The sequence below is a fragment of the Tigriopus californicus genome, chromosome 7 (assembly GCF_007210705.1).
Source record: "Tigriopus californicus strain San Diego chromosome 7, Tcal_SD_v2.1, whole genome shotgun sequence".
NCBI lineage: Eukaryota > Metazoa > Arthropoda > Copepoda > Harpacticoida > Harpacticidae > Tigriopus > Tigriopus californicus.
Genome location: NC_081446.1, coordinates 13,939,047 through 13,956,993, shown reverse-complemented (window position 1 = coordinate 13,956,993; position 17,947 = coordinate 13,939,047). Strand labels below are relative to the sequence as shown.

The following is a 17,947-nucleotide window of genomic DNA, read 5'->3' as shown; positions in this document are numbered from 1 at the left end:
CCAGACTTCAACAATAATTGAGGGGTACACCCGGTGCGTCAAGTTGAAACTGACGCATCGCACAGGTTTACTTCTGCTCCGGTCCATATCAAGGATTGCGTACGCTCAAAGAAGGAGCGTCAAGTGAGGATCTCAGTGGGCAACGGTATTGCGTCAACCCCCATTGAAAACAAGAAATGAAGCCGGGGAAAAAACGAACTTGTTGCTATAACTCCGTTGTTGCGGGTGCTGCCGTGTCCTCCACCCATCTGCCATCGACCATCGACCATCAACCATGAACCATCTACCCTGGAGGGTTCGTTGCTGGTTGGTGGCTTGCTGGCTTCCATGGGGATGGTGGAGAATCGGGCGATGGTGATATCGGTTCTGGTGATGAAGAAGTCGCTAACAAATGTGGTCTAAATTCAGTGTGAAGCAGCAAAACATCGGATAAACATCATCATGATCAGGGTAAGAGACTTGTCCTATCTTATAAGCCGCTTAAAATACTTAAGCTTGAGATCGAATCCCAGTGTTCATCTTTAAGACTGAGTATCAACTTGTGAAGTGAGAGGGAACAATTGTACTTTACGAGTCAGTCTTGGTTCAAGTCCACACATGGTGGTTGGTTTAATGAATGAAAGAATTCCCTCCCTGGCCTGAGGGTCTAGGCGTTGCCCTCTCCAGATGCTGCAGTTAAACGTACACTTGCTCTTTTTTACCAACTTGAGCTGTAGGCAAAAATTAACGGACATTTGTCAAAACCGAGTTGTTCCATAAAAAGGGATACCGATTCTCGAGTGATTAACAAATTACAAAGACCTTCCTTCCTCTAAGGCCCTAAGACATTTTTAATCTGATATTTAGGAAAGTAAGTTCCCACAAGAGTTGACTTTCATTGTTCACATTTACGTTGTTGAACAAATACTTTCATGCGTTTCAAAAGTTGATTTTAAAATGGCTAATTTGTCGAGAGTCCTTCGTTGGTCGAAAGATACCATCAGAATTGGAGTGCGTGACCTTTTTCGCGTCCATGTGTGTGTGTGTGTGCGTGAGCAATGGTTGGCCCGTAAACAGACATGAACAGGCCTTTTGATTGAAATACCAGATTTGTCAGTCACTGGCTCATAAATGAAATGCCTTTGGCGCCTTCCAACAATTCGAGCAGGATTCCAATCCGAGGACGGCGATATTTAATACTTTTTGGATGGATGGACATGGCTCTTTGGTTTTGATTGGGAGAAGCAGGAAGGAATGGAACTAGAACCAGTGCACGTTGGGCCAAGGGTCGATTCTACTTAAGTTTAGTTTCAATTACTTGCAAGCCAAGAACTTTTCCTGGAAATCGTCATCCTCTAATATCACGGATCATGAGAACGGTCTACCGCAAAAAGCTTTGGACGAGAAACAGTACCCTTAACGTAGAACAAAATTTGGGCCGGAGGATTCTGTTCATTGTTCATTCATTATGTATAAAGTTTGAAGCTTGAACCCCTAAATTACACTGCTAATGGCTAGCTAATTTGAGGTCTGCTCGTATTTGAATGATGAGAGCTATTTCCCAAAGAAAAAGATGAAGTTCATGGTTCCAAGAAACAGGCAAAGTTTTCAAAAGGGCTAAATATTTCTTGCTCTAGCTGTACTCGTATATTTGGCAAAGGCGCTTATCTTAGTGATAAAATTTTTCAATGGGATTGGGGACCAAAAAAGATAGCTATCAACAAATGAGTGTCATTCTAAAACTCCCGATTCAAACCCATAAGTTGCTTCATTCATACTCTATATAGACCTATACTCTAGATAGACCTTCATTGTCACTGTCATCTTGGCATTTTCCCCGTTTCATTTTATGTGGTTTTATTACCATGTATTAGATGACAATCCCATGACAACTTACACAACAGGCCTTTTTGTGGAAAAAAAATGTCTTTGAACGCCAAACTGACGGACTCATCCACGACTTTAAAAAAAATCAAACTCTGAAGTCTCATAAAAAGGGACGTCGATTTCTAGTGACTTATAATTTAAACTTTTTAATATTTCATTGATCTGAGACTAATCTACCAGGCATCCATTTATTTCGACCTATTTATTCACTGGATTTGACACGGCCGTGTTTTTTATGTTAATGTCACTCCCTTTAATTTTATAAATAGTTGTCGTAAACGCAAAACGATTTAAATTACAGTATTTTACTTTCTCGATGTTTATGTACAAGTAACAATCGCTTTTTTAAAATATCTGGCTCAAGTTAGATTGCCAATAACTGTTAAAAGTCTGCAAATAGCAGTTTTTCCCATCGTACGCCAATATCCAATTTTAAAGAATATGCCAATCCCAGAGCAATCGTGATGACGTCGTTCTTTTAACTTCTTAAAATGCTTTCTTTCTCCTTTATCCCTACAACTTTTACACTTATTTATGATTGATATGTTGAATCTGCTTTACCTAAGTCATTCCAAATCAAGCTATCATTTATAAAAAAAAAGATTTTTGCCCCTTAAATTGACAGCACTTTTTGCTCATTTTCAATGAGAACAAGTTTATTTTATGCTTAGAATCATCAGCTAATTCCTTCGAGGTTCTATCTGAAAATGGGTTTGAAGGGTTATGATATGCATTTTTATTTAATTGCACTGCTCGTCTTCGCCCTACTCCTGTAGATCAATAGGAAACCATTTGTGCATAGGCGTAGTTTTATACATAAAGGTTTCTACCTTTTCGGGCCCGTTCAGCCGTGAATCGACGACATCACTTCTATGATTAATAAAAATAAAGAACCACATTTTACTATGGCACATCCCACAACATAACTCTTGGTGACGTTATGAAATATTTGCAATTGCAGCACAAGTGCACATCTTGGTTGCATAACAATCTCCATTCTTTTTGCATGATACCGTTTCTAAGATATAAACCAACAGACAGTCCAAATCACCGTAAAATAACTTCATTTCCAAAGAGCGAAATTCGGATCGTAGCAAATCTTCCCATTACTGATCTTAATCTGCTCCGAATCTCAATTGAAATGCCCTGGAGACTTTCTAGTATTTCCCACAAAAAGGCAAATAAGGAAGAGGAATATTTTGAGTGTACCAATAGACTTTACTCTAGAAGAGAATGAAGGAAGGCCTTCAATGGAGTGATTTCCAATTCACATTTTTAAAATCTACTTCAGTGAATAAAAACACCTTTGGGCTAGATCCGACAAGGTGACAACTTCCAAGATGCTCTGAGTGATTGTGACAAAGTTACGAGCTCAAGTTCAACCATTGTCCCACCTCATAAACGCGAGAATGGCCAGGATTGTTCTCTCGTAAAAAAGTCTTCCGATAAGAAATAGTCACCATTCCCCTCGCTTCGACTCGCAACGTTGAGAATCATGGAGATGAGATGCGTTGGGAGGAAGCCACTCGTTCTCAAGTACCTCTCGCTAAATTATATCCATGGTTGTATTATTCTGACAGGAAGACTTGTTTATACACTCCCCTCCCACCCTTCCTCTCTGTTCCTCATCATGTCTTGTCATCAAACCTGATATCCTGAAGGGCGTCTTTATCGTCTAAAATACCAAATTTGTCGAACTGTTCGTGTAATATGACAATTGGCTTGGCAATCTTGACATCCTTAAACTACTTGAACTCATTGCAGCCGACATGTTTCCTTCATTCATTTCTTTAATCCTGGATGGTCTCGACGGCGACCGAATTATGGCCCATTAGGATGTTGCTTCCTATCAATACAGCCAACAGACAATATTGAAGTACAAGTAGATCGTGTGTCTGAGACAATTTATGAGTCGGCTTGTGATTTTTCAGCTCTCGACATCGCTGGCTCTTTGCCTTTCCCTCATTTCCGTGGCCTTGGCGGACAATTCCTACGCTCAGCCCTCCTACGATGTGAGTTATTAAGATCCTCAAACAATTCGGTGGTCTTGCTCAATGAGCATCTCATGATGCTCATGATTTTAGCACGCATGCAAGTTCAATTGCGTTGACCTTTGTCCGCATTTTAAGGCTTAATAATAGGGCCAATTGTTGCCGGAATACGCCGAACCTATTCAAAATTCGTAGAAGCTGCATGATACCCATAAATTGCTGCCTACTCATTTCAGGAGCCGGCCAATTATCAGTTCAAATACGAAGTCAAAGATGAGTACACGGGTCAGGATTTCGGGCAAGAGGAAGCTCGTTCCGGTTACAACACTGACGGAGAATATCAGGTCCTTCTGCCCGATGGTCGCCGACAAATTGTGACCTATCGCATCGATGATCCCGAATCTGGTTTCGTGGCCGATGTCCGGTATGAGGGTGAGGCCAAGGAGTACCACTATGAGCCCAAGCCCGTCTCCTATCAACCCAAACCAGCTTATCGGGCTGTTGAGCCAGTGTACAAACCTAAGCCCGTCTATGAGCCTAAGCCAGTGTACAAGCCCCGCCCCACTTACAAGCCCACCCCAGCTCCTTATAAGCCCAAGCCTGTGTATACCCCTGCCCCTTATAAGCCCACCCCCGCCCCTTACAAGGCTCCTGAGTACCTGCCAACTGCTGCCCCATACAAGGCCCCGCAATACTCTACCGAGTCTTACGTCAGATCTCCCAAGGCCAGACAATATGGCACCACCCCAGCCCCGGTCTATGAACCCGTGACCACCACTTACAAACCGGTATATAATCCCAGACCCACTTACAAACCCGAGCCCACTTATGTGAGCACCACCCACAAGCCCACTGAGCCCAAGCCATACCGACCCACCTCGCCCAAGGCTAGACAAAACATTCCTTCGTACGAGACGTCTGAGGCCCCCAAGGACACCACAACCACTACAGAGGCGCCCGTTTACGATCCTAGCAACACTCAAAAGCGACGCATGAGATACCCCAAGAAGTTGAAGGTCTCGTCGGACCGCAAGTTGCACGATAGTTTATTCTACGGTAATGTGAAAGGCCGCGTCCGGGCCCCAGTCCGCAGGCGAGTCGAGAAAAGCGAATCGGAGAACTGAACTCTCAAATCATGATCTTATATTGTGATATCGACCTTCACATCTCATTTCTTCATCCACTGAAACTCTCTTTACCCCTTTTCTCCTCTCTGCAAGAATTGTGCCTCTTTGAGGGCTTACTTCAAAGCGATCAGATTCTTGACCACATCAAAATTGCTCATTGCGGATCTTCGATCAGCCAAGAATTTGGCAAGCTATTATCCGCCATTGTGTAACACCAACACCCACAAACTGTTTTTGATGACCAGCTATTATTTATTGATTATTATTTATTATTACCTATTTATTGCCGCCTTCCTCTCTTGATACTTTGTGCCATCTCAATTACAATAAGGTATTAAATGTCGAAGAAACAATTGTGAACAGAATAAAAACAATTACGAAAAAGCTCGGCCCTTCACTTGTTTTTTTTTGTTTCGTTGACCGTTTGATCAATTTGGCAAGGCATGAATGATGAAAAGAGCGGGGACGAAGCCCATCATGACATAAACAGAATGCATTTTCCCAGAAGGCAATGTCATTCCCGGCACTAGATTTGCTATTTACTAGGTCACGGACTTCTAGAAATATGGACGGCGAACGAGCTTCCCGGCAAATCCGTCTGCTCTTGGTCATACACGGTGGTACCGTGTTATAATTCCTGATTAAGTGATTGCTCAAATGCCAAGACTTCTAGTTGCCAATTTCTTTGCTAAATAAACAAAAGGAGCAATTTTTGTTTCTAAAGTATCTTTAAAAGTAGCTCATATTAGTATATAAATGCACTTAAAATACATTTTTAAGTATCTTGTGCAAAACCTAGCCAAAAAATATTAGCAGAACTCTTAGTTATGCACTGATATCAAATTTTATCAATATCTATTCAGCAGATGCTTAGTTATTACACTTTGAAAGTTGCATTTTGCAATAAAATAGATCGAAAAATGACATAAACCTAACTAATTAATTGCAAAAAACAAATGATGTGCTTTTATGATAGCATGAAAATAAATGATATTCTTTCATTTTCATAAACATTTCCCTGAAGCCTAAAATGAATTAATATAGTCACCTAAAATCTCCTAAGTATTTGAAATTTCCAATTATTTTTTCTTAACTTGGCATGGTAGACTAGCCAATCTTATGATTGAAATTTTACAAGGATACATCTGCCAGTTTAATTTTCAATTTGCCACTTTTTGCACGGATTATTTTCTACGTACCAAAAGTATTTTCATTACAAATGGTACAAAAAATGCATAGGCACTCTGAGCCACTTTTCGAATTAAAGTAACAAAATATGAAACGTAGATCTCTTCAATTAACGGTAGGTCATTTTATATCATTTACATGCAAAGTCGATCTCGTTTCAAAGTTATGTTGTCAAAAGCTTATGTAGCTGACCAAGAGCAGGCCGAAAATTCAAATTTTATGTAGTGTTTACTGCATAACTTTGAACATGTCTCCTGAGTTCCCTAAGCATAGGTTTGGGCTCAAACTTGGCTGAGTTCTTTTATTCAACAAGATCTTGTGGTCGTATGAAGTGCTTATTTGGAATAAGATGAGTGATCTAGGAGATAGAATAGTTTTGCTACCGTTTGCAGTCCATATCTCTAGAAGTCCGTGACTCTGTGGATGAATTAGCGTCTAATTTTTCCGGAGAAAGGCCAAGAAGAGAATCGAACCGGATACCTTTTTCTTGTTGGAAATTTTTCCATCCACTTTGAACGTTATTTTAAGTAGATCAATGAAATGTGCGTGTTTCTCATTACGAAAATTTCAAAATATCGGAGCAACAAACGATTGGATATAACTTTGATGTGGTTGGAGTGTTGAAAAAACATTTTCAAGCTTATGTACAATTTATGACCCTGAAAAGGATGCAATGGGAACCCAAGCAAATGTTAAATTGACAACAATTTGCAATATTAACCTGATAAAGGATTTGAAATATATCAGCGGCAAAATGATTCCTCAACGGCAAAATGATTCCTCAACTTAACAAAATACCAAACAATCCATTGGCATCACAGTCTAATCCCAATGATTAAAAAAAGAGTGCCAAATATTTATCCCAAAAAGACGGCATATCTAACACCTTTTCAATGTCTTCCATCCCTTTAACCCAGAGTGACTTCCCACGTGTAACATGATTTGATTTGAGACCTGGGATCGCACCCATGAACCGGAGTTCAACTCGGTCACGCGTTAGTCAATTGCGCTACAACCATCTCCCTTAATTAAAAAATTTGGCTGCTACTTGCTGTCCGAGCTTTTCAAAGTGGCCCTTCGTCCATCTATATTCCAATCGGCATGAACTGAATTGTACCATGGTTATTTTGCCAATTGGGTAGGCCTCACAAATACAATATTTGGGCATGTTTTACTGATTGTTCCAAAAAAAATGACATCGCTGAATTTAAAACAAAGGTTTTTAAGAAAATTTCTGCATTGAAAATGGTTCGCAATTTCCAAATACTTTTTTGTCCACACAATTTATACAAAAAAACAGACTGAAAGCACAGCAGTGCTCGACAAAAATTGACTCCCATTATAACAAAAATTGCGAGGTGATATATTTGATGCTTAAGTTACTCTTCAGGCATGCATATTATGAAAAAAAATCGAGCTCTTCTGGAGGTGCTTGGCTTTGAAAATGCGAAATTATTAAGCACATATGTGTATAAACCAGGTGGTGTAGCATGTTGTTGAACAACACCCCCCCCCTCATTTGTTACTCTTAAGCAAAATAACACACTTGTTTTTTTCCCTTCAATGACTTTAAAAAACGTTCATCACTTAGCATTTTGGTAGGTAACGCTTCTAGTTTTACATTTTGAGGGTGGTTTACAAATCATTCAGCCTTTTTCCCATTAGGAATTCCTTGGGAAGTCTGAATTACGAGTAGTTGTTTTGAAAAATTGAGGTTTGAAAAGCGTCCTTTTGCATTATGATGTGCCTCTATTGGCTAACTGTTAGCATATTGCAGCCAGAAGCCCGACAAATTCGAGAAATTTAATAAAACCACACAAAGAGATTATACAACAACTCTTTTGCGTTGAAGTACGAACCTCTCGAGAGATGGACTGTGAATGGGTCTCCCGCCAAAGTGGCCTGGTCTTGGTCAGTTCAATTTGGGGCAACTTTTGGTAAAAAATAAAGCTCAGAAAAATAACTTGTTTTGCCGGTGATGATCAAACCTGCAGATCTGAATGAGAGTAGTTGTTTGAACACACGTAAACGTGAAGAGTTGCTGTTGTAGGAAAACTACTCGTAATTTTGACAACCATCTGGAATATACCCTCAACGGCAAGACCGGTTATTTTTTCGGGCTTTTTATTAAAAAATTAGAAACCTAGATCTCTTCAAATGAGGGCTAGTATTTTTTCTCGTTTACTGGTACTGCGGTTCGTTTAGTTTTCGTGTGGTAAAGGGCAGGCCGAAACTTCAATTTTTTATTTTGAGATTTCTAGGTACGTAACTTTGGCCACATTTCCTGTGTACCTTAATTATGAATTTAGGCCCAAATACTGCCAAGTTCATCAATTCAACAAGATGTTATGATTCTATCAAGTGCTAATTTTGTATGTAGTCTATGATTCAGGAGATACGAAATTTTCCTTCCCAGTCGCAATGCACATCTCTAATAAGTTTGTGATTGGAGTTTTATCACTAATTTCAACGTTAAAGAAACCACTCCTGAGTTGTATTTGGTCTTCTCAACAGCCAGAAGATAAAAATATCATTGAAGAATGGATTTTAAAGAAATAACCTTTATTACAAGCCTTTTCTCATTGGATCATCGTTGAATTTACAAATACCGGGTGTCGAGGATAAGATTAGACAAATTTGTCACTTTCACTTAAAAGCATCATGAATTTGTTAGAAGGTAATTTTGAGAGCTAAAATTCTAACATGTTATAGATCAGCCTACGTAAAATTCACGTTATTTTTTGACATTTTCTTATTTAAAGCTAAGTTTTCGAAATATAATCCTTTTGAAGCACTGACTTTAGCCAATCTGGTCTGAAAACAGTGACAAGAAGTGCGGATTTTGGCTGGAGGGAATTTTTCAATGGTGCTTCAATTCACCGGTCAAGAACTTTAGTTGAAGGGGGCCTTTCTTAGCAAGTTTCTTTCACAACATAGGACCACACAGCATAGTCCAGAGTTTTAAGATCTGAAGAATTTTGGGGGGCATTAGTTTAGGCCTCCAAAACAGGAATCCCTCGTCATCCAAATAGGAGATTGTCTTTTTGGCTGAATGAGCAGGAGCAAAGTCTTGTTGAAAGACAAAGGGCTGGTTTTATGCTACATTTCTCATCCAGGGTATCATTGCAGACTTGAAAACCTCAATGTAGGCATCTGCAGTTAGGCTGAATCCCTCTGGGAACCAGATTGGAGGTCCAATCCAATGCGACGCATTGGTTTGTTTGGAACCGCCTTGAGGCATCTTTTTATTCCAGCTACCACTCTTTGATATCTAGCTGCTGGTGTTCTTGCATTCCTAGGAGGGGGATTAAGGTCAGCTTGCCAATCAAGACAGTTTTTCACAGCATAAATAGTCCGGTGGGCCACTTTAAGGTTCAAACTTACTTCTGTAGAAGTGTATCCCGCACACAGCAAAGCTACAATGGATTCTCTTTTTGCTTTCATGAATTTCAGCTTTGATTTTTTTGTATTTTTGTTTACATCAATGAAAAGAGCGGACAACGAAAAAAAATATATTGATCAAACTCACGCAACCTTGAAAGGTTTAAAATATTTTAGGGAAAGAAATTGTGCGTCTATTCTTATCCTCGACACCCAGTGACAAATGACTCGTACATGGTGTTAGTTCTGTCCCATTCTGGATTCTAGGAGAGCTTAAAAAGAGCCAAAAATGCTCTGAAAAGCAAAACACCGCCTTACCTTTTTCTGTATACTTCTTTTGAGCACGAGATAGTCAACTTCTATATAGCATTTGAGTTTTGTTGATCACATAAGGAAATAAGCTTCCGTTTGGGGATGTGAAGTAACTCCTTTTTCCCTACACAGATGAGCAAATCCAAAAATGCATTTGGAGTCGCATGTCAGATTTATCTAATGCATCTCTGAAGATCTAAAAGCTCGTTTTCGTTCAATTCCAAAGTGAGTCTTGAGAATTTGGAGTAATCAACAGAGAGTCCAAAATGCAGTGGTAAACTATCAACAAAATCATATGTCAACGCCCAAAGGAAAGGTTCAATACCCACAATCAATAACTACTATTAGAAAGTTGGTTCTGTTGGCTCTGATTAGTGATTACTGCTCCACTTCATTTTTATCATCAAGTAGGTCCATGGATGAGACCATCTCCTCCTGTCTTCTCTTACCTTATCAAGTTTCAGGGAAAATGTCTCAAAACTTCTAACGGTAATTTTCATGGATTGGAAAGAGCCCACGTCACAAATGAGCATGATTCCATGAATCAACTTTGGCTTTAAATTGCTTTGAGTCAAAATTGTATGCTTGTATCTCAATCTCATCCTTGCACTGAATAATATGTAGAAGTTGAAAGTCTGTTATCGCAAAAGAAAACAGCTCATTCAATGTCGCTCACTCTGACTGAAGCTCATTCAAGTTCGAATTTTAAAAAGTTGACATGATCAACACCTATCGTTCGTGCTTTTTGTTTGAAGTGAAGATTGGAATGGCCTCCCCTTTTCTCCATGATTTTAAACTGGAGACAAAGTAAGTGACTTGAAAGAACTGTCGAATTATTAATTATTGATGCACACTTAAAATGCTTCGGGTTATGATCTGGAGTTTACGTGTTTCTGGCACTTTTTGTTGCGTGCTGGAGGTCGGATGTCGATACGGACAATCTTAAAATCACCATTTTCGGAACATCGATGGGAAAATATATGAAAGATGTGCGTTCTAACTTTTCACTAACTATGAAATTATACTCTTGGTTTCATAATGCTTTACCAACAAAGTCTTCATTTCTAATTCAAGAGATCAATATCTTTACAGAAATTAGATACGATATGAAAAGATTTCAACATGAAATCATTATAAGAGCTTATCATACAATTTTTTTGTCGTTATCTAATGCTACTCAAGTTTTCCTTTCTAAAGAACCATAGGAATGTTTGCTCAAAAAAATGCTTATACAAGGTATCAAGACACTATGCCTTTTGGCAATTGTGTGTTCTTGAACAAATCTTTCCTGAAATGAAACTCTGCACCATTTCGAGATGTAGGGATTACAGTACTAATTTTGTAAAAAATAACAAATCACTTTTACTTCCTGTAAATCGCCCACGTTCGACAAGCGTTTATCCAATGCCTTGCTAATTCCAATGATGTAATCAGCCTCAGCAAAACGGTTTCCTATTAATAAAATTACATTTGTACATAGAGTTTGAATATATAAAAACTTCACATGAACTTACAAACAGAATGGGAATAAACGTTAAGTTGGCGATTTAAGATGTTTGGATGTGTATATACACTTCACCTCTCACTTGTCCTTCCACGAACTGTTCTCTGGTCGAAAGTAGATGCAGGAACGCAAGTCGGGGTACTAATTACCAAGTTACCCTTTTACACTTCCTGACCTAAGAATTTTGCGCCTGCCTACTACCATGCAGCGTGACTCGAAATGGGAGGTACCGGGTCAATGTGCAAAAATGAGGCTGAACTTGAGGCCTTGCAACTATCCATCAACATCAGAACCGTGGCCAACGCAGCTGCAATGGCCCAAGGCATTTAACAAGCATTCAAAGGGTCCGCATCAGTGCGGAGGAGAAAGAGAGAAGGACTCAAGAAGACCCCTTGGTTCAACCCATACCAATGGGGGCCCAGGGGTCAAATGCTCCAAAAACAGCACTGTGCCAAAACGAGCAAAACACCAGACTTGGGAGAAATATGTCTCTGAGGAGCGCCAATCAGTCCACCAAAGGTTGGAAGTAGATAGGTTTCGTCGTGGATTACGGGCTTGTACAAATATGCAAACAAGCCTGCCACTAAATAGGAGATTCCCGTTAATAACTTCCTCATCCATTGTCAAAAACTGTTTACAACACCATCAGAAACAGTAGTGGAGGGGGTGAAGGGCTGCCAAGAAGAAATCAACCCCCCTTTTCAGCCCTTAACGGAATCCAAGACGGATGTTGCCTTCAAGAAAAGATGGGGAGTAAAGCCACATTAACATCTGAAGTCTCTACTTTTCAACTTTCTCTTCTCTAGACCCCAGCACAGCCATTCCTCCCAGAAATTTTCGACCCCCCCCCAATTCTTGATTCTTCCTACCCATCGAGGCTGTTAGGCCTGGAGAGGAACACTCAACAAGACCTCGCTAGAAGACTTTTTGAGCAATGCGTTACCGCCTAGTCAAATGCATGCTCACTGAGAGGGCGCTTTATCAGCTTTTTCTTCCTGATCAAGAACACAATAGACGTTTTTAAGTTGGCGTCATCGAAAAATTTCACACCCAACCCTTCGAAGTACGAGAGCGGCCGAAAAGGCCAACTGGGATAGCAATTGTGGGAGTGGGTGGGTGGTGATCCAATGGGCGTGGCTGGAAGGATGAACAAGAAAACGTCGGATTTCGCTCGGTGAGCAACACGCAAGTTTCGCATTTCAATCGATTTATTCTTGAGGAGCGAGCAGGTCAGGGCAATCCTTATTAAATGCAGAAAGTAGTTCACGACAATGCCATATAGGTTTAGTGCGCCTTTTGAGAGTACCTGAAAGCCTTTGAATTAGCCCATATCAAGTCCTCTCTTCTTTCTCGGGCTCTTTCTTTGTACAATTTGCTTCCCACAAATATTCGCAAGGAATAGGTGGGTGTTGATCCCTTAGCAGGATTTCTGTCAGACTTGGACAAGTTCTTCACCAATATTCTAAATCAACCCTAAATTCAAGGGGTATCCAGACGCATCAACTTTAATTCGTTGGTGGATCAGATACGCGATGGGATTTCACACTATAAGCGCTAAGGAAGTCTCCAAAATAATTACCTCTCACTAGTGTGTCTTCTCGATTTTGTACTTGCAACCTTGTTCATTGCTTTTTAACATCTTGCTTAATGATATCATTGCTATAATTTCCAACTTGAAAAACACTATCCAAATTGGCTGAGAGGGGAACTAATTTTAAAACTTCAATATTAATCCAATTTACAGAATTTTGACTCATTTTACTACCAATTTAATTTCATTTATTGATCTGTCAATTTTGGAAAATAAAAGCCTCAATCAAATTTCTATGAGCTAATATAAGAAGCTTTGTAGGTAAGGCGGTCATTTTCGAAGTCAAATTTGAGGAAACAATCGGCATTTCGGCAAAATGTTCCGATAAGGCCGATTTTCAATGAAGTATCAAAATTTTTGGGAAACAGTCTTGAGGAAAATTTTCCAATACTCTCTCTAAACGGCAAAACTCACAACACCTCAAATGAGCTGACTCAAATGCCAATATGTTTAGCTGCACTTTTTCTTTGTTAAAGCAATACAAGGACCAACTTTGGTGAACAATACATCAATAAAATCAGCTCTGATCAATATATAAATCTACTGGAAACCTATACCAAGATACTTGTTTTTGAAAACACAATCAATAGATCTTGTGAGTATGATAAGTTACGTTTCCCATAAAAATCCATTGAGGAGACGCTGATTCCTTCATTTCAAGTGATTTAATTTACTAATATGATCTACTTTCAAAACTGTTTATGCCACAAAAGTTGTTACGTTTTTCCTTAGCAAAAAAATTATAATCACCCTGTCTAATGAACACACATTCTCGTCATTCGTATGACCCAGATTCGAAAAAAAACTCATAATCATAATTGTACATTATGCAGAGGGAAACCAATGCAATAATAGCATAGCACCTAAACATTTCAATTTTGATATCTCACTTAAAAGCTTGGTTTGACGCTCCTATAATTCAGGCCGTCGAAATACGGTAAAGAGACAAGAGGGTGCGTTCTTTGGACAAAATGCGGTTTTATACCAAAGGGGACATCACACATATTGTTGAATCAGACGTGGTTGAATATTGACAAGGGACCGATTATTGGACTATAAAAGAGGCGAATGCGTTTTCAAAATCATCCAGATTTGGTTCAAGCATCTAAGCATCAACATGAAGGTAAGCAAGAATGAATGATCACAAACAAACCTTCAAAGAGGGAGGATTCTACTACATGCAATGATAATCATCTTATATTACTTCATTCAATCTTCGCTGAACCCCATCAAAGAGAATTAAGAAACATCTAAAGTAAAATGTGTGGTCAAACTTCTTTGTAAAACTTCTTTTGGCAAAAAACTGCAGCATGTTCTTCTTATTTTAGACTTTCGTTGCTGTCCTCTCCATCTTGGCTTTGGCCACCGCTAATCAATCCAGCCATCAAACCATCAAGCACGGCAATGCCCCGGCTGTCCACTCCTCCATCCACAAGCCCCATGGTGGCTCTCATGCCCATGTGGTGAGCCAACCCTCCGCTCTACCCAATGAGGTCAACCAGCCCTACAACGAGGAGAAGTACACTGCCGCTGCACACGCTCCCAGCCATGAGGTCCGCACCCCCGCCTACCACCCAACCATTGCTTACAAGCCAACTCCTTATCACCCAGCTCCCACATATAAGCCCGCTCCAATTTATCGCCCAACCCCCGCTTACAAACCCACCCCTTATCAGCCAACTCCCGCTTATAAACCTGCCCCTTATCACCCAACTCCCGCTTATAAACCCACCCCTTATCACCCAACTCCCGCTTATAAACCCAACCCTTATCACCCAACTCCGGCTTATAAACCCGTCCCCGTTCACCACCCGACTCCCACCTATAAGCCCACTCCATATCACCCAACACCCTCTTACAAGCCCACTCCAGCTTACAAACCAGCTCCTTACCACCCCGCTCCCGCTTACAAGCCCGCCCCTTATCACCCCGCTCCCGCTCATGGTCACGGTGATGAGTATGAGACCGCCCCCGCCTACCAATACGGTTATGCCGTGGCTGATGATTACTCCGGATCCAACTTTGCTCAAAACGAGAATCGTGACAATTACGCCACCAACGGCGAATACCGTGTGGCCCTTCCCGATGGTCGCACCCAAATCGTGAGCTACAGTGTTGCCGATGCTTATTCCGGATATGTGGCTGATGTCAGATACGAGGGAGAGGCCAAGTACGAGCCTGACCAACCTGCTCACAAGAACGCCTACCACCCTGCTCCTGCTCCCGGTTACCACGCCTAAGCTTGTCCTGTTGATGATATTTATTTATACAAGTACATATTAAATAAAGCTTGATGAATTATGTTCACCCCTACAAGGTTCAATGATATTTCATTTGTGTAAATTGCTTGGACTTTACTAAAGCCATTAACAAAGTACATCACATTGGACTTCTAAATTGTCTAAGCTAATTTGATAGAGGAAATATGTATTCTTGGGTCAAAGAGCTCCTGACCAACCATAACCATGTTTCTAGAGTTGAAGGCTGCTTGTCTTGCACTTCTTGCCAGGTGTTACCTGGAGTTCCACAAGTTACTATCTTACGCTCAATAACCTTCATACTCACCATCATACCGCAGCATGAATATCCCTCAAGTCTTCAATCTCCTCTTTCACTGACGACACCAAGCAAACCTATCGTTGAAATTCAACGAATTGGACAGAGGTGCAAAGCAACTAAGACATAATATATGAATGGTTGAAAGCGAAGAATATGGAACTAAATGGCGATAACTTCTGTATTATGACGTACGACCAAGTTGGTACAAACACCCATATTTACATTGATAGTTACCACAACTCGATCCAACCAGTTAGCTCAATCAAGAATCTTATGATGATGATCCTAAAAGACAGTGGCAAATGTGAACAGCATATCATTGAAAACAGCGCTAAGGAGTTGGTGTTACCAAGAGGTCTAAGAGGTGGTGGAAATTAAAGAGTACTTCAGTGAGTTCTGCGCACCATTGCGGTGAAATTTTAAACCTTCAATTCCGTTCCAAAACAAAGAGTTCAGATGAGTCCCACATGGAAAGCAAACAAATTTTAAAAAATTGTGCTTTGAAGAGTCATACAGTGGAACCTGCTTATATCGTCATTTTCTCAAAGACCCGATTTATTCTTAGTTTTTATACAAATTGACTCGGCTTAAAGCATCGTCTCCCTCCGGATATATATATAATATATATAAACTTTTATGCACTTTTTTGTTGTAAAAGACTTTCATTTCTGATTACACACCACAACCAATTTAGCTTGTTAATTGAACTATTTAAAAAGATTAACTAGTCTTGTCAATTTGATCTTAGAACACGGACGAAAATTGATCACAGTGCCTGCTCATTTGGCTGCCAATCATGCCGAATTCAGCTTTGTCCGGAGTTTCAATATGCCTCCAAAACAAAACAAACTTTCAGTCACAGCAAGGAAGCTATTTTCAAAGCCCAAGATGATCGTCCAAAGATGTCGTTGTAGACAGCTCAGGAACCCCCTACATCCAAAGAAATTGACGTTGCAATGTCATTGGTTAGAATAGACTCACTCAAACGGAAATAAGAAAAAAACTGTGGTTAAGACATTGAAACTATCCTTGATAGCTTCTTTGGAAATCAAGATAAAGTTTCAAGAATTGTAGCGTCTTTTGAGTTATATATCGTTTCAACAATCATATGCTAAGATTTATTTTCATTTTTAACGTCGTTATGCATCTAAAAATGGAAAAAATTCGGATTTTTTTTCACTCCGGATGGTGTAGCCGAGCGGTCCAAGAGGCAGCGAGTTTAAGGCATGAAATCCTCTCCTAGGTGTTGTGGAATCGAACCCCAGAGCCGAAAGTAACCTTTTTAAGGAGCTGGTGTAACCGAGTGGTCTAAGAGGCAACGTGAACAAGGCAAGAATCCTCTCACTAGGTCGTAGAGGTTGAAGTAGTAGCTCCTCATGAAATAGAGCATGAAAAGACAGTTGTTGAGAAAACAGTCTGTCCTATTTAACGGAACCACCCTAAATGGTATCAAAAACTTCTCAAGTTCGGCCTTGAGAAATACAATAGGAAGAAGGGATGTTCAAAGGTAGATAGATAAATTGTCCTTTTTTCCCGTGCATGTGCCGTCAGTCCATGAGACTTTTGACATGCTTTAATGTACAGTGTATCTCCGTCACGTAGAAGGGAGGCAAAGAAAGGCGAGAAATAGGATAGCTCAGTTTCGTAGTTTTAGAGCTGACCCTATTCCTAAACCTAATCTCACCCCAGCCCCCTTCCTTGACCCACTTAGCTTCCTCCCTCCCTCTCCTCCTACCTGGTTTCAACTTAGTTTGTTGAGATAGGATACGCCCTGATAATCCCATATTCCCACATGGGGGGTGTATGTCTATATGCATAGATTTCAAGAAGATCTGGATGGCGCACGGCAAAAAGAAGGTGACCCATAGAGGGGAAAGAGGCGATCTCTCTGTTTGTTTGAAAGAGCACCCTTGACATCATTTTCAGTGCTTCTTTCTTCATGGAAAATACAAAAATATCAATAGTTACCAATAATGTAGACAATTGCCCTATTTTTAGTTCCTAATTTTCTATCATTAATTCTTCTTTAAAGCTAAGAATGCAAATTCCAGTAGTGTTAGTAAAACTCTCCTCCCTTGACAAACCCAAGATATAGGTTTCAATGGGCACTTATTGCCAATTGTAAAAGCAAGACGTAATACCTAATGTAGTATGATATTTGCAAAAGTCTTCTTTCATCTCTACCCAAAAATGAGCTTCTAGTTACATTATCTTAAATCAATATGAAACTTTCAAAAATAACTTGACCCTTCCACTTGGATATTACAATCAAATCTAAATGATCCAAAGCAACTCTGTCATACAAAATTGTAAATGAATTGAAAATGAGCTTCTCAGTTTCCACATGTAGTCTTCCTCAGTAGAAAACATTTTATGTTGAATTGAATTGGAAACAGCATGGTGTTAAACTATGACAGCAAGTTCATGA

General features: G+C 40.0%; 2 protein-coding genes across 3 annotated transcripts in view; both read left to right on the top strand.

Annotated features, from left to right (window-relative positions):
* LOC131883956 (adhesive plaque matrix protein-like) overlaps positions 1 to 5,369 on the top strand; it is a 5,936-nt gene extending 567 nt beyond the window's left edge. For both annotated transcript variants that reach the window (XM_059231567.1, XM_059231568.1), the window contains 3 exons: positions 66 to 450; positions 3,798 to 3,878; positions 4,094 to 5,369. In XM_059231567.1, coding sequence (XP_059087550.1) covers positions 442 to 450; positions 3,798 to 3,878; positions 4,094 to 4,981 — 978 coding nt within the window. In that variant the 5' untranslated portion in view covers positions 66 to 441 and the 3' untranslated portion in view covers positions 4,982 to 5,369. The remainder of the gene's footprint in view (positions 1 to 65; positions 451 to 3,797; positions 3,879 to 4,093) is intronic.
* An 8,232-nt stretch (positions 5,370 to 13,601) lies between these two features.
* LOC131883576 (uncharacterized) lies at positions 13,602 to 15,265 on the top strand. Its single transcript, XM_059231077.1, has 2 exons — positions 13,602 to 14,083; positions 14,289 to 15,265. The coding sequence occupies exons 1-2, from the start codon at positions 14,078 to 14,080 to the stop codon at positions 15,198 to 15,200; spliced, it is 918 nt and encodes a 305-aa protein (XP_059087060.1). The 5' UTR covers positions 13,602 to 14,077; the 3' UTR covers positions 15,201 to 15,265.
* Positions 15,266 to 17,947: the final 2,682 nt, after the last annotated feature.